This window comes from Halichoerus grypus, chromosome 8 (genome assembly GCF_964656455.1).
Source record: "Halichoerus grypus chromosome 8, mHalGry1.hap1.1, whole genome shotgun sequence".
NCBI lineage: Eukaryota > Metazoa > Chordata > Mammalia > Carnivora > Phocidae > Halichoerus > Halichoerus grypus.
Window position 1 is genome coordinate 56173795 of NC_135719.1, and position 17546 is coordinate 56191340.

The 17546-nt window shown below is 36.0% G+C and overlaps 1 protein-coding gene across 7 annotated transcripts in view; it reads right to left on the reverse strand.

The window, feature by feature from the left end:
* The window catches only part of TCF12 (transcription factor 12), a 372696-nt gene that overhangs the window by 64831 nt on the left and 290319 nt on the right, over nucleotides 1–17546 (reverse strand). For all 7 annotated transcript variants that reach the window (XM_036107006.2, XM_036107008.2, XM_036107003.2 and 4 more), the window contains one exon: nucleotides 14566–14618. In XM_036107006.2, coding sequence (XP_035962899.1) covers nucleotides 14566–14618 — 53 coding nt within the window. The remainder of the gene's footprint in view (nucleotides 1–14565; nucleotides 14619–17546) is intronic.

Genomic DNA, 17546 nt, shown 5'->3' on the forward strand with positions numbered 1-17546 from the left:
GTTTCAGTAAAAATTCTTGTTCGTGGTAGTAATTTTTAAATACTTCATATCTATAATTAATTAAATATTTAGAGTCTACCAAATCATCCTGCCTCATATCTGTAATCAAGTAATCATATAGTCACTGGAAGAAGTCACCCAGATCCTGAATTTATGGAAAAACCTATCTTAAAAAGAATGGTTTCTTACTATTAAATTCTGGTGACCATTCTCAACAAAAGTCAAATAATACTTCATTTTGAAAACACATCTGAGAAGGGTATAATAAACTGGGGAGGAAATAAGAGATTGTGTCAGTTCAACACAGGACAAAGCAAAACAAAACAAAACTTAACTGGGAAAGCAATAATGCCACCCCAACAACAAGTGTCCTTTATCAGACAGACCGGGAAACAGACACAAAACTTTGAAAGAAGAAACCTCTTAAGTTACTTGTTCTAAGTACTGTGAAAACTATTAAAAAAGGAAACCTCACTAAAGTGAGTGGAGGCTGGAAGGGGAGCTATACCAGTCAATGTCAATTACAAGAAGGTTTGTCAATTATAGACCCCTAACAGAAGAATCCTCAACTGGAAAAAATGATCAATTACAGGGCCCAACAGGGAAAGACTTATATTGCATTTCCTACAAGAAACTACCTCCGCAGCTCGTCGATGAGAAACATCTTTACCCTGAACACGTGCTTTTCTCTAAGGGGCTTTGCTTTAAAACAACCTTCCCAACTCTTTCTCCCTGAAGTAACATTCCTCTCCTTAGTTGGACTTACCTATGGTTTTGCCATAGTTCATTTGTCCTGAATTGCAATTCTCTGTTACTCCCAAATAAACTCATTTTTGCTGGTAAAATAACTTTTATTATTAAGGTCAACAGTATCTATATTACAAGTGCATATAATATGGCAGAAATATTCTCCCGATCATTAGTACTCTGTAATGTGAGTTAGTCTGCTCAGGTTCCAAACACTTGGAGTCATACCATATAATGAAAAAGAGCACTGGACTAGGAGTCAGGAGATAGGGATCCAGGTTTTAGCTCTCTTAGAAGGTATGGGAGCTTAGGGTAGGACATTGCATTTCCCTGAGTCTTAAGTTTCCATTTCTGCAAAGTGTAGGCATTAAATTAGGCCAAAGATGTCCTAGCCATTTCACCACCAATAAAACCTTTTATTATCTACTCCACCCAAAAACACTGAATTCCTATTTTGAAAGATTTTTGTCTCTCGATTTTTTTTATTAAATTATAACAAATACTTTTCCCTGTTAAAAAAGATAACAAAGCCATGTAACTTTCATTCAGAACTTCTGATTAAAAGGGAAATGAAATTTTGCCATGCTGGGCTTAAATCACTCTAGTGAAAGAAATGTGATGTTTTACAGACCATGGATAATTTTATTTCAGTAAACTACACAATGTTAGGTTTTTTTGAAATATTTTACATCTTTTATTACTATTTTTGAAGACGCAGGGCTGTGATTCACTGGCAGAGATGAGACCCACTGTCCACACCAATCTTAAATTGTATTTTTATAACTCTATCTGTGAGTGGCATAATTAAAAGCTTAAAAGCCTTACATGAAATGAAAGGTTGGTCCAAAAGGGAATCCAAAAACATTATTACAACTTCTTAGTCCCAAGCTAAATCTAAATGCTTTATATTCTAATAACATTTATGCTAGCAAATGAAGTATCTTTATAAGGGGTTAGTTATATATTTTCACTTAAAACTAACATCTTTTGGGGTGCCTGGGTGGTGCAGTCATTTAAGCATCCAACTCCTGGTTTTGGCTTAGGTCATGATCTCAGGGTTGTAAGACTGAGCCCCATGTCGGGCTCCATGCTCAGCGTGGAGTCTACTTGAGATTCTCTCGCCCCCTACCCTGCCCTGCTTGTGCTCTCTCTCTGAAACGAATGAGTAAATCTTTAAAAAAGGATAAAACTAACATCTTTTTAAATAGCTATGTAGTGTCTAAAACAAAATGGTAAAAAAAAAAAAAATGAGGGTTAACATCTTACCAGTAGGTAACCGCCCTTATCTAACTTTGTCATTGTTTAATTAGCTCAGTATCAATTTTGATTTTTTTTTTTTTAAGATTTTATTTTTAAGTAGGGCGCCTGGGTGGCTCAGTTGGTTAAGCGACTGCCTTCGGCTCAGGTCATGATCCTGGAGTCCCGGGATCGAGTCCCGCATCGGGCTCCCTGCTCGGCAGGGAGTCTGCTTCTCCCTCTGACCCTCCCCCCTCTCATGTGCTCTCTCTCTCTCAAATAAATAAATAAAATCTTTAAAAAAAAAAAAAAAAAAAAGATTTTATTTTTAAGTAATCTCTACACCCAACATGGGGCTGGAACTCACAACCCCGAGATCAAGAGCATATGCTCCACCAACTGAGCCCCACAATTTTGATTTCTCAGTAATGTACAATTTGATCTACATGCCAGACATTTTATGTTTGACATAGCATCATGTGGAAAATAAAACATTTTTGGCTATGCCCTTCAAATAAACATGTAGGCCTCTACAAAGATGGTTTGTTATAATTTTAGTAAGCAACAAAAAGTTAGGGAGTCAATGGGGAGCCTATGGTAATTATGTAGGCTGTGGCTCCTGCTCTATTTTGTAATAAAGAATTTTGGGCCTATGAGTTGCTTCTTTGTGTCTTTTGGCTGGAGAATTTAGTAGATCAATAAAAGAGATTGTTATGTGGATTATAAACAAAGGTATATTCTGTAGTAAACAGGTAGGCTGGAAAGTTTACTAGGTACAATAGGAAAGTAAAGAGTGAAAAGCATGGGACACCTGGGTGGCTCAGATGGTTAAGCATCTGCATTTGGCTCAGGTCACGATCCCAGGGTCCTGGGATCGAGTACCGCATCAGGCTCCCTGCTAGGGGAGCAGTCCCTGCTCCCTGCCGCTGCCTCTCTCTATCTCTCTCTCTGACTCTCATGAATAAATAAATAAAACAAACAAAAATTAAAAAAAAAAAGAGTGAAAAGCAGGTAGCAATACCTTTACAAGTGTGTGATCTTGAGAACACTCGTTTACCCTAACATTGGTTATTTCAGATGGAAATAATTGATATATTATATATAAAACATAAATATATATAAAGGTTCAAACTATTATTGCTGTTAAAATTGGAATAAAGGTCATTTGAATATAAGAACACAACTATCAAATTCTGAGACCTCACATGGAAAACCAAATGCAGATCTTCCTAACTCTAATATGTCTAACAGAGGTAAAGACTAAGTCTATATAAATGGAAAGAATTTCAGTGATCTTTGCCACTGAAAAGACTTCCACTTTTCTGATAAAAAATTGTGGAGATTTTCTTTTCCTCCTTGAAAAGCTTTTTACAAAGTTTAAGCATGTTAAACACTTATAGATGGATAAAATATACCTAGTTCACCTTGAAGGATATATTATTTTCAGATTACCCAGTATGTTGTTTATGCCTTCTGAGGCAACTCAGCTGAGCATGGTCCAGGATGAAAGAAGAGCCATGGCTATACTGCAAATCATTTGACTTTGTTCATTTATTCAACAAGTATTCACTGAGCATCTATTATGCACCTAGGTGCTGCAGATATAGCAATAAACAACATAAAGAAAACTCCTGCCTTATCAAGTTTCTCTTGGTTGAGACAGATAAACAAATTCTAGCATTTCAGAGGGTAATAGGTGTTATAGAGAAAAATACAGCAGGTCAGAAAAGGGGGGGTGATGGAGACATGTTGCCATTTTATGTAGGATGGTCAGGAAAGATCCCCAGCAATAAAGTGATATATGATCAAAGAGAAAAGTAGGTGAGAAAACTATATGGATACTAAGTGAGGTATGCTCTGGCAGAGAAAAGAGTAAATGCAAAGGCCCCAAGGCAGGCTTGATATCTTTAAGGAGCAGTAAAAAAGGGCAAGTGTGTGGGTAGATGGGTATATTAGTGGAATATGATATCTGGGAGTTAGTAGGGGTCAGATCAGAAGGGTCTTGAAGGCCATTTTAAGGACTTTGGTTTTAGAGTGGTAAGAAATGCTATTGGAGGATTTTTTTTTCTTTTTTAAAGATTTTATTTATTTATTTGACAGAGAGAGACACAGCGAGAGAGGGAACACAAGCAGGGGGAGTGGGAGAGGGAGAAGCAGGCTTCCTGCCGAGCGGGGAGCCCAATGCGGGGCTTGAACCCAGGACCCTAGGATCATGACCTAAGCCGAAGGCAGACGCTTAACGACTGAGCCACCCAGGCGCCCCTATTGGAGGATTTTGAACAGAAGAATATCATCCGATTTAGATTTTAAAAGTATCTTCCCGTGTTAAAAAAAAATGAAGGAAAACTGAAGACTAGTTGGGAAGATGTTGCCATAATTCAGGAAAGAAATAAAGGTGGGCCTGGACAATAATGATAGCAACAGGTGATGACACATGGTCTAATTTCTGAAGATAATTTTAGTATGAGGAATTTAGTATGGGAAGATAATCATTGTTTCACTTTTATGTCAATGAAACCATAACTTTTTCCCTTTAGGAATAGGTTTCCTGTATTCTGGTTTTCCATACTCCTCTGTCACATGAGGATCATGACTCTATATTGTTAATTAGGTCAATCCTGGTGCACTGTAGAGTAATGGCTGAATTACCTGTAATTTACCTTCCCCCGCCCCCACAAATTTACTCCTACTATTGTATATAACCAGGAGCTAACTGCATAAATGAGGAGAAAAAGTAGGACAAATAATTTGGTTTCTTATACAAAGGAAAGAAGTTAACATATTTTTGATGATTTGAATAGCTGGAGTAGGAGGAAGCTGAAAAGTACAGCTTGGGGCAGGAAGTCATTAACAGATGATGTTCCCTATTATAGATAACATAAAATAATGGCCTTACAGTATTTATTTTTATCCTTTTAATTTAATTCAAAAAGCATTTCCTGGATGTGCCCAGAGGGCAACAATTACTCAATAGAAAAAAAATTGCAAAATTACTTCTTTCCACAGGTCAAAGTTATGTTTTGACTATAAGCATCATGAAGACAGGGTACAAATGTCCATGCTTTATTCATACTTAAATCCATAAAGCCTAAAATAATTCTTCACTGTAATAAGCACTTAATATAAATTTACTGACTTTAATAGAATGGATCCATATTCCACTTACTGGAGATCTAGTAAATGGAACCCATTTTGACACTAGAGTGTCAAAGCATTTCTAATTCTTATTTAAATTACTGGGTTTTAAAATATACAAATACCTTTGGTGATGTTGAAAAAAATAACTTGATTTCAAATAATATCAAGTTATATAGTTTAAAAAAATTATGAAGCACAAGTCAGAAAACTTGATAAGAGTTTTATTACTTATTTATTATTTCTTATTAATACTAGCCATCATAAAGCTAAAAGGGGAACTAAATAAGCCATAAATATTCACTTAAATTTATAAATATTAACACTGAAAAAATGATTTTTCTAGTCATGGGATGGAAGATTCTCTTAAGTTTCATATGAAACTTTTATGTTTAGAGAGTGTTCATGTTTCTTTTCTTTTTCTTTTTTTTAAGATTTTATTTATTTGACAGCACAAGCAGGGGGAGCAGCGGGCAGAGGGAGAGGGAGAAGCAGGCTCCCCGTTGAGCAAGGAGCCTGATGCGGGGCTCGATCCCAGGACTCTGAGATCATGACCTGAGCCCAAGGCAGACGCTTAACTGACTGAGCCACTCAGGAGCCCTGAGAGTGTTCATGTTTCAACAGAATCCATTTCATAATCAATTTGGGTTGGAATTCCTTCTCAAGCTGTTAGGAACAACCTTTTAGCTTTGGGTTCTATGAGAAAATTGGACCAGGATAAAAGATGATGATTGGGCACACACATATCTAAGTTTAAGTAAAAAATTATAGTAGGACTGTTTATATCAAAATCAAATTATTTAAATACTTTAAACCCAATTGTTTTAAATAATCATTTACTAATATATATATGCTTACTTTTGATGTAATAAACTCTCCTGCATATTATTACCTAATGTGACATTTAAATCTAGAAAAATTATGACACCGTACCACCCACTTTATACATTGAGGCTTTTCCACTATCACAGTCAGAGTAACGTAAATAACAGTTCTGGGAAGTTTCTGTCAATACAATAAACTCTAGCCCAGTGCCCAGAGCCTAAGGAAATGAAAAAGGGACTAATGAATATCATCAGGTAATGAATCTAAAAAGCCCATAAACAACCAGGGAATAGGACTAAAAAGTATTTAATTTTACTTAATTTTGTTTCTCTTTGGGTCTGTTCTTCACAGGAACTACACTGTGGGAATAAGAATGCATCAACTTTAAGCATATAACTTGTGTAAAGTCTAATGCAGGGGTTGGCAAATTATGGCTGTGGGCCAAATCTGGCCCACAACTTGATTTTACAAATAAAGTTTTACTGGAACACAGCCATGTCCATTCATTTATGTATCATCTGTGGCTTCTTTCATGCTCTGGTAGCAGAGTTGAACAGTTGCTACAGAGACCATCTGGCCCACAAAGCCGAACATATTTTCTAGATAATCTTTTACACAAAAAGTCTGCTGACTCCTAGTCAAATACATTGAGGTAGAGTAGAAATATAGGCTATTAACAAAAAGGTAAGCAGGTTCTAGCAAATTTTCAGAAACATAATTTCTAGAACCAAATTACGTTTGAACACTAATAAAATGTTGGCATATTATAGATATGTTGAGTTATGTATTAAAATAATTACAGATGGGTGCATCTGGGTGGCTCAGTCAGTTAAGCATCAAGCTCTTGATTTTGGCTCAGGTCATGATCTCAGGGTCATCAGATTGAGCCCTGCATCGGGCTCTGCGCAAAGTCTGCTTGTCCTTTTCCCTCTGCTCCTCCCCCCGCCTCAAATAAATAAAATCTTAAAATAATTACAGATGATAAAAGACAAAAACTTTGAACGGTCAACACATCAAAATTTGTTTAAAGTCTATTCAATAGGGGCACCTGGGTGGCTCAGTCATTAAGCATCTGCCTTTTGGCTCACGTCATGATCCCAGGGTCCTGGGATCGAGCCCCGCATTGGGCTCCCTGCTCAGTGGGAGGCCTGCTTCTCCCTCTCCCACTCCCCCCTTCTTGTGTTCCCTTTCTTGCTGTGTCTCTCTCTGTCAAATAAATAAATAAAATCTTTAAAAAAATAAAATCTATTCAATAAATAAAACACAGTGGAGAAATTAGGAACTATCTTTGGACTAACAGTGTTTAAAATGCTTAAAAGTCTAACTATGCATTTAAATATATAGCATACATTACAGTCCTTGAAATTAGGTACTACACAAATACAATAAATGACTTTTCAAGGTAAAATCACTACTGGTTAAACAAAGTAAAGTATCAGAGATGGCAAATTTCACGTCAGCAAATTATTTAGGATGTAACTGCCTTCCCTAACTTAGAATGAAATCCAGAGCCCTAAACATCCCCAGTGATAAAACTTGGAATTTCTTAATTTATTCCTTCATTCCTATACTTGCAAAAATAATCCTCAATTGCATTTAGATTTAAAAAACCCTTTCATGGTTCTATTGATGCTGAACACCCTGAGAGTGGGCTTAAACTCTAAAAGCATTCACAAAATTCAACTACCACATATACTTTAGAGACTATACAAGTTACACACACAAACACACATTGGATCTTACCCTACATCTGGTTTGTGAAGTCTTAAAGATCTGAAATACCAGCAACTGAAGAGTTCAATAAACCTTAAAAGCCAGCTCTGAAATTCAGATGTTCTTTCTTTTTTAAAAAATAAGAGAGGTCAGAAAATAATAAATATTGCCGTGATTATATAACCACATCAGTAGAAACAACTGGATTCATAGGACTCACTCATTGGTTACTTATCCTTCTACTTTTTGGCTTAAAACAAGATCAAAGACATTACTGGCTCATCACAAAAATGAACATCGTAGAACTATGGATTAAAAGCCTATTATCTACACTGATAGAATTCTGACACTGTTCAGAACAGTGGCTACTGTCAGCATAAACAGAAGCTATTTCTTATTAATGTCTGAAGAAAATCTTTCACTCAATGGCTAAACTGAATATAAGTTTGGAATGGATTATAGAACCATTCTCTTTATATACTAAGATTTTTCTGCTAGTCTGACCTATAAAGTCAGAGAAAGAATCGGCCACTTTGGAAATTTTATATCGCAGTGGCCTTCAAATAGAGACAGCTTATTTAACTGCCAGAAATAAGAAACTCAAGTACCTACAGTTGTTCTGTGCCCTCTATGCTTGTCTGCCAAAGGAGCGAAGCTCATACCTAATCCAACTCATGTTCAAGAAATGGAGGGTTCACACTCATAAAGTTCAGCTGAAGCTGGTGCTGTGTGTAACTACTGTTTATTCCAGAAGCACTAGGATTCTTGCTAGCCTTAGAGGCCTCAGATAATTGTCTATAATCACTGTTAGCTTCCGAGTGACTTGCATAAGACCACTCCCTTTGAGAGTATTCTACTTGCTGCTCATCTTGCTTGCTATTTTCTTTCTTTTTCTTTTTTTTTAAAGATTTTATTTATTTATTTGACAGAGAGAGACACAGTGAGAGAGGGAACACAAGCGGGGGAGTGGGAGAGGGAGAGGCAGGCTTCCTGCTGAGCAGGGAGCCCAATGCGGGGCTCGATCCCAGGACCCTGGGATCATGACCTGAACCGAAGGCAGATGCTTAACGACTGAGCCACCCAGGTGCCCCGCTTGCTATTTTTGTGGATAAACTGGAGATAACAGTCTCTCTATAGTTCTAACCCTTTACCTTTTTCTTACTGGCTTAGGTTGCCAGTAATCTTTTAAATGGTAGTTTTCCAAGTCAAAATTCACACTAATTTTTGAAAAGTCATTCGTAACAATATAAAATCCCATAAAAACTTGGGGAGAAATAAGGCATCATTTCCTAAACTATAGCCAATTACCAAACGAAAGGCTATGGAACTGCCTATCTGCAGCAAAGCAAAAAAAGGTGGATTCTAGGCTGCTTTGATTCACCTCAGAAGCCAAGTTCCTTACAGGGGTAAAGAGTTAGCAAAAAAAATTTCTTCTTGATGCCTGAGCTGGTAAAATACACTTTGAGAGTTTAACTACAGAGCAAAGAAACTATGTGATAAACTGTAATAGCTTTTGTGGGGAAAACATATACACACTCAAAAACAAAGGACAAAGTACAGCCTAGCATTTGATTAAGAAACAAACATTGTGTCATCGCCTATGTCTGGGACTATAAGCCAGTTACATTCAAAATGAATAATGAATACATGCCACATTCAAGATGTTAAAATTTGATGTTCAAAAGATGTTTTCAAGTGCTACTGAACAAGAACAAAACTTGAGGAAGAATTTGGGTCTAAAAAGGCATTCTGGAATTTGTCTATGTGTTTACTTTCTGGTGATAAAAATTTTGAAAGTGTCTTGCTTCTTTCTTATTTCAGAATTCTGCATATTCTGCAGCATATTAAAAAAAAAGGATCTATGTCTGAAAATGCTAACAACAAATTAGGAGATAAAGAATAAAAAGCAAAGAAACTTCTTTCCATCTCAGAAATGCTTCAGAGGGGCATAAAGATGTTAAACCAATGATAAAAAAATACAGGGGGGGGGGAAAAAGAACATACACTCCTGATAGTTGAGAAAGCAAAAATAAGTAGTATGAATTCTAGGCAGAATCTGATTCAACGAATTTTCTCTCCTACAGGTTCCTTTTCTGAAAATGAATGCTTTCTAAACAACAAGAGCAGCTACAATTTACCACTCATGTGCCAAGCACATACATTACATATGCAAGTCTAAGTAATGTAATGTAACTTTTTTTCTGTCTAACATTTATCCCTCCTTATGTTTTCAAACTTTTGCTTGCTTTTTAGCAACATTTGGTAAAAATGAAATGCTGAAGTTCTTTAAATTTCGGGCTGCAGTGGTAGGAACTAGAAAAAATAAAGAACCTTTATCAAGTGTCTGTTATATGCTGGGCACATGTTGGGCACAGGATACCTGCACACTAACATTTGAGAAGGGCATTATTTTCTCCTTGGTGTTCAGAAAACTTAAAAGCAAGTTCTCCAAGGTTTTAAAATAAAAAGCAGCTGAGATCAGGTAAAATCCATTATCTGCTGGACTGGAAAGTCTGTGCTTTTCTACATCATCCTTTCAGATGGTGACAGGTTCTTAAAAGAACAAAGCTAATTAAAAATAAATTTGATCAACAAAAACGTAACTGACAGAATAAACTACGGCTTAAATTTAATATACTAAACAGGATGTTTTATGAGTAAACCAAGATACGTAATAAGCTTTAACATTCAAAATATACAGAAAATGGTCCTTGTTATTAAATTAGGTTGTAATCTTGGCTGTATGTGTGAACTTAATATCTGAGTCTCAATTTCCTCATTTGTAAGAAGAGGGTATTAGTTATCTTAAAGAGGTGTGTTAAAAAGATTAAAGATTAACATAATACAGATAATGGTGAATACAGATCCTCATACATGTAAGTCCTACACCTCTGTGAGTCTGTAAAGGATGCTAACAAACACAGTACAAATGTTTCTTTCTTTTTTTTTTCAGTTACTAGGAAAAAACCACAACTGCCCCCAATCCATATCCAGTGCTTAAAAATTTTCCTTAAACGTTGTATCTTAGTACAAATCTGATACAGATGAAAAACAAACGATGTACAAAGAAGAACAAAGACTAAAGTTACTGGTTAGAGAAGGGGAGAGGAAGCTCAGAAACCTTAAAAAAGGAGGAAAACACCTCACAAAGTCAAAGTACCATGCCTTCTGAAAGTCTCCCAGATAAACCTTAACAATTACAAATGCCGCCTATTATTTATCCGCCAGGATACTTTCGGACTTTATGCAGGGTAGACTGCTGTGACAGTTTATACCTTTTCATATCTGGACTGATTTTATATGTTGCCCAATCCTCCTCTGAGTGGGAAAGTGAGTCTGTTATAGGAAAAGTACAAAAGTTGTATTTGGTATAGAATCCAGTAATGCTGTACTTCTAGATGTGTCCTGAGCATATGTTTATTTTTTCACGTTTATGCCTTTTACCTGTCTGGTTCATCCTCCCTCTTCTCTAACAGAAGAATTGCTACTCATCTTTCTGGACACAGTTCAAATGTCAACTCCTGAGGCCATTAGTACTTCCCAAAGTAGGGTTAGTTCTACCTACCCTATGTTTCCAGAGTGCTTGGTATACACCCTTACTTGCCTCACTGCAATATAATTAATTCACCGAATGCTTGTTTCTCATACTAGATGGTTTTTAAGTTCCTTGAAGGTAATGATAGTGTGTGTATATGGTAGAATTTTCAATGTCTAAGCATCATTTCTAATGTTGTTGCTGCCAGTCTACATTGTCCAGTATTTCAACCTATCTAGAAAAGCAGTGGAAAACGTAATGTGCTTAAGGACACTTTTTTTTATCAGTAGAAAGGAAACTAGGCTCACTATGCTTTTTGGTTATGTATTGGGCACATCAAGGGTTTTTTTGGTGGGGGAGGGGCACATCAGTTTTATAACTGTAAGTACTTAGCATTTTTAGGCCTGAAAGGAAATTTAGATTTCTCACTTCAAACTTCCTAAGGGCTAACTGACAAGTCCAGGGTCATACAGTTAATCATTAACTGAGCCAGCAGATTTGAGCAGATCATTCTCTTAACCTTACTGACCATACTGCTTTAATAATGCCAACACAACCTTACTGGGCCTTTGTCCACAGATAGGAATTACCATTCAGTTGATCTGCAGAGAGGAATACAGTAGCTGAGGTCTGTGATTATGATACCTAAAGTTATATATATCATGACTTACAAAAAGAAAAGGCCTCTAACCAATGCTCTGTGGTCAATTAAGTAGATTATCAGTGTTTTACATGTTAAGTAACCCTGCCTACTGTTTTCTGTAGCAGTATGAGTAGTACAGTATTAACCTAGGTCTTCTACTGTTTCTTTAGTAAAGGTAACATGTATTTTATAGATGATTAAAGATATTTTGGATAAGCAGCAAACTGAAATCTGAGAGGTTACTGCCAAGTTTCTAGTTTCATTTGGGAAGTATGATATTCAAATGGTCATGAAATAAAATATACACAGTCCATTTTCATTTTTATACCTTTTTACAATTCATATTGTTAAAGGTATATACATTGCATATATTTCAGTAAAAGCATTTCAATAGAAAACTGTAACTTTAAATTCCCATTTGCTTTAGATACTGAAAAGGTAAATACTGTAACCATAAGTATTCTCAGAAGCTTATTATTTTGGTAATATTTATCAAAGTATCATTTTTAAAGTTTTTAAAAAATTCTCTTTAAAAAACCTGAGATTTCAACATAGCATTTAATCTAAAATACACTTTCAATTAATTAAAATGCATTTATTCTTTATATATCCTTAATAACATTCAATATGTCTAAATACTATTTTCAGCATGGTTTCTAAACAGTGTATGTTTGATGTGGATGTTAAATATAGAATTGAAAACACTGAATTCTATTCTGTTCTGTACAAATACCTAATAAATCCTGAGTAAGGTAGTTAGTAACACAGTATATAAGTAGGCTTGGCTTATGAAATTTCCTAATGGTTCTCAAAGAAATCCAAGTTCAGAATTCAGTGCCTTCCCCTTCCCTGTGGCTTGTCCTGACACATGAGACAGCAGAGAGAACTACCTCCAAGTAGTGAATGCTGTTATGATTAGGGAATACTGGAGGGAATAATGGTTACCTCTTGTGTGTATACTCTTTCCAGGCTCTTCTATTTTGCCCTTTTGTTTTAAACATGAAAAAACTACGAAACACTGAAAATAGGTTGTTTCTTAAAATCAATGTCAGGCTAAGAGAAACAGGATGAATTTTTCACTTACAAATCTGATATTTTTTTTCACCTGTGTAGTTCTGCTAAATATTAATATGCAATTTAACTTTTATTACTTTCATAGAATTATGGCAATAAATTACAAGAAAATTGCACAGTTACATGGTTTAGCAGTTCTGTCAGTTTTAAATATGATTTCTGTTAATCTAGCAGAAATCATCTGTTATACTGTTGAACCACCTACCCCTGCACAGCACACAACTGTTAAAATGTAAATTGCCCAACTATTTTTAGCTGTTGTTGAAAAAAAATTCCTGTCTTCGGGAATAATGATTTGAGGCATTGTGTTCATTTTGTTTATCAAGCAGCTATTCAGCCTCTAGTGGGCCCAAGTGCTTATGCAAGCAAAAGCTTTTAAGAATGCCTGCAGCTGCAATCCAACCTTCCAGGTAGGCTGCAGGTTCAGAGCACAGCTGCCCTAGGCTGCATAAAACTCAGATCCATCTGGAACTGAGTTTCAAAGAGGATTTCAAATTTGAGTTTTCATGTATCACACGAAAGAGAAGGCAGGGGAAGAACACAGGAAAGAAGGAAGGCAAACAACCAAAAAGATGATATCTCTACTTCAGCCTTAATAAAAAATAAAAAGCTCAGACCCATGCTGCTCCTTCTAGATTACTACTTGCCAAGCCGGATATTCCATTCAGCATATACTTCGATGAGCTGTGACTCATCCAGCAGCACCTGCGCCCATGTGTTAAGTACTGCCAAATAAAAGCCCAACATCCATTTACACAACAAAGAGATGTACCCTACAAGGCATGGGGCCTCAATCCAAAAGCCCCACTCCCCGTTTGTTCTAAGCCAAGAGAAAGGAGAAAAAAAAATCTTCCCTGCTCACACCAGAGATTTTTAAAATGTAGGTGGATTTATGATGTAGGTTCATTTACAAATACTTTTACTCTTTAAAAGAATAAAGTATATTTAATAGGACAAACACCCCTCCAGCATTAGATTATCACAGCCATTAATGATCGTTCACCAAACCTTTCCAACCTCCTTCACGAAAGCTCTTTATTCTCAAAGGATATATTTTTTGAGCAAAGGGGGATCAACAAACTAGTTGCTTGAAAGCTTTCCTGATGCTAGGCTGAAGTTAGGAAAGGCTTAATGAAGGCTTTAAAATCCACAAGGGCTTCACAATGAACATCTGACTCGGTGATTTATGCATATTAATAACTTCAGTCCTACTGAGGCAAGCTGAGCCGAACATGTCCTCCGAATCTTAATGTCTTTAGCTCCACTGGGATTATTACAAATGTAAATTTCTAAGATTCTCAGCTATTAATCTCTGTCTGTCCTCCTGTTCAGCAACATAATGACTAATTAAACATCAAAAGACCTGTACAGGAGATCTTCTTTGACAGCTACCGGCCTAGTCTTCTTCCCAAGAGAGAAATTCAAATGACAGGGACACGGAGTAACAGCATATGAGTAAGCTACAAATTACTGCAGAGAAATCTGAAAACGTAACATTAAATGTGGATTTATCTCAATCAATGATTCCATTAAACAGTGAACAGTTACTATGTGAAGTGTGCCTGCTGACACCAATTGAAGATATCCTTACAGCCAGCAAATACTGAATACTTGAAATCGGTTTGTTTACCACCAAGTCAAAAAAATGGGTACTTACTGAAGAAGGCAAACCAGGAGGCACCTTTCTGACTTTCTTTGCTTGCAAAGGATCTGCATATGGAAAACAATATATTTCATCAGCATTTATATTAAAAAAGGTCAGACTTCAAGTGAACAGGAAAGAATTTCTCCTTCTAGTGCCTTGTTTTCCAGTACTTAGAAATAAGCAAGGGCATACAGGGATGGGGGTTTCATTCTTTCTAACTGGTTCCTGGGCAAAACAGTTCTCCTAATGAAGTGATATATTCTGAAATACATATCGCATAAGTTTAGGAAGATGAAGGCAAACAAAGTAAAACAAGAAAGAAAATAACAAACCAATAAGCATGTGTGAAGGGAATTTACATTTCTTAAAAACCCATTATGTGCCAGGCTCCATACCAGGCACTTTATATCACATATCTCACTTTCATTTGCAGAGGGCATTTGGTGCAACAGGTCACTTTAATAATACAACTGCTTAGGGCGCCTGGATGGCTCAGTTGGTTAAGCGGCTGCCTTTGGCTCAGCTCATGATCTCAGGGTCCTGGGATTGAGTCCTGCATTGGGCTCCCTGCTCAGCAGGAAGTCTGTTTCTCTGCTTCTGCCTCTCCTCCCTGCTCATGCTCTCTCTCTAATAAAATAAAATCTTAAAAGAAAAAATAATACAACTGCTTAACAGAGACGCAAATTTAGTGTCCACATCACATGAAGAATTAGGTTTAAAAGCATATTAAACAGACTGAAAGCTAATGCTGTGCTACAACTTACTAGGTTAAAAATTTAAATGAAAAATTATGCTTGTAATCATGTCAGAGAAATACCACATAAACTATTAAATACAGGCACTACTGTCATATACAATGTCATCTAGTATTCTGTAAGAACATTTACTGTTTACAATGCGTGGTTAAAACTGCAAATTCAGCACTAATTATTGTGTGATTTATCTGTGGATGTTTATATTATTTCAAAAATAACTAGAGAAAGCATATTTCTTTCTAAGACATAAATCATTTATTGACATAAATGAGAACATGCGTATTTTCACAGATACCTAATCAGCTTCACTTGGTATTTTAATTTTACTTATCTGTAAAACTTAAAATTTAAAACTTGTCCATCTTATTTACTGTAAAAAAAAAAAGGTGGTAAGTGCAGCTTTCCAATCTTACACAAATAATGGATGAAATTCAGGATTTTTCAGAGGGGTTCACTATTAAGAAGGCTGATATTAAAGTATACTGTTTTGCAAACTGTAAATATGAGAATTAAACAAGCATCCATTTTCCTGGGTCATAAATTATAGGACACAATAAGACACACAGTTGTTTAAGAAAGAATTAAATTCATTTTTTAAATTAGGGCTGGGCATCTTTAAATTTTATATTCTAGGAGGCTGCAAAGCTAATAAAGCATCTTTAGAAATAGCATGTGGAAAAATTTTATACAATAAAAAAGAGGGAAAAGCATTCATTACCATCTAAGTCCGTACACCAAGAGGCAGCCTATATTTCCTTAAAACAAAAATACCAAAGATAAACAACATCTGGCACACTCTATACTTATAAAACTTAGAAGCAAATTTTTTGTTCTTTGTGAGGCTTTTCTAGAACTCTTCATAACTAATAAATACAGTATCCTTTGAGCAAAAGCCACACTCTACACCAAGAGAGTTAAGTGAACTGCTCCTAACAGTTTGGAGCTCATCAATCTATTTTGGATTAATTACTAGCAGAAGATGTTCTATTTAGTTTAGGACAGTTTATACCTCCTATGTGAATAGAAATGTTTCTTTTCTTTCTTTTAATTGGGGGGGAGGGGCAGAGGGAGAGTGAGAGAGAATCTTAAGCAGGCTCCATGCCCAGCATAGAGCTTGACACCGGGCTTGATCTCACAACCCTGAGATCATGACCTGAGCCGAAATCAAGAGTCAGATGCTTAACCGACTGAGCCACCCAGGCACCCGGAAATGCTTCTTTTATATTTTTATCTTATCATTGGCTACCACTACACAATTATATCCATAATGTTGTATTTAAAAACATAAATTTGGGATTCATAGTTCACTTTTGAGGGGTTGCAAAGTCTAACAGTTAAGAGAGTAAGCTGGCTGGATTCAAATTTCAGCTCCTAATTTCAGCAGCAACAAATACAGCAGCTGTGTGAACTTGGGCAAGTTACTTTTAACCTCTTTGTGCTTCAGTTATCTAAGATGTAAAAAGAGGATAACACCTCTTAGAGTTATTGTAGTAAAGATAATACGTGAAAAATGTTCGGGGCAGTGCCTGACAGAGAGTGACAATAAATTTTAGCCATTATTACTATGTTTATATTAAATTATGTGGCAAAATATTATAAATTAGATAGCTAGATGCTGTTTTGCAGAATGCTGATTTCGTAAAGCATCCAAGTAGCTTGAGAAGATATTGAGGTGGGTATAGATGATCTCTGAAGTCCTTTCAACTCTGAGATTTTATGAATAACTGCAATGCCAAGAAAGAGTGGCTGACTGAAAAATAACAATGAAGAATGGAATAATACTCCACTAAGTGGTATTCATAGAGGAAATGAGTGGGCTTCCCTTGGTACCAAGCCTTGGCTAAGTTGCTTAGCTTCCCGGGTCTTGATTCCTCATCTGTAACATGAGGTTAGTATTACAACCTCATAGAATTTTGTAAAGATTTTGTAAAGATATGGAGGAGACAACAGTATTTATCACTCATAATCAAAATGAAAATGAAGATATGTTTTAATTTCTGGAAAACTTGAGTTTTTATACCTCAACCCCAATTCCTAGTGAATCAATAGCTCATTTTCTCCCTGAACTTTTAGTAATATTATATTGGTCCATAATAATGCATTTTGACATAGTATGTGCTCACATAGCATACTAACAAGATATTTCTCTAGTGACATGACACATCTAGACTCAAATGAGTGTTCCTACCCTAACTTATTTGGTGGGAGACAAAAGTGAAGATGGAGAAAAGATGCTTT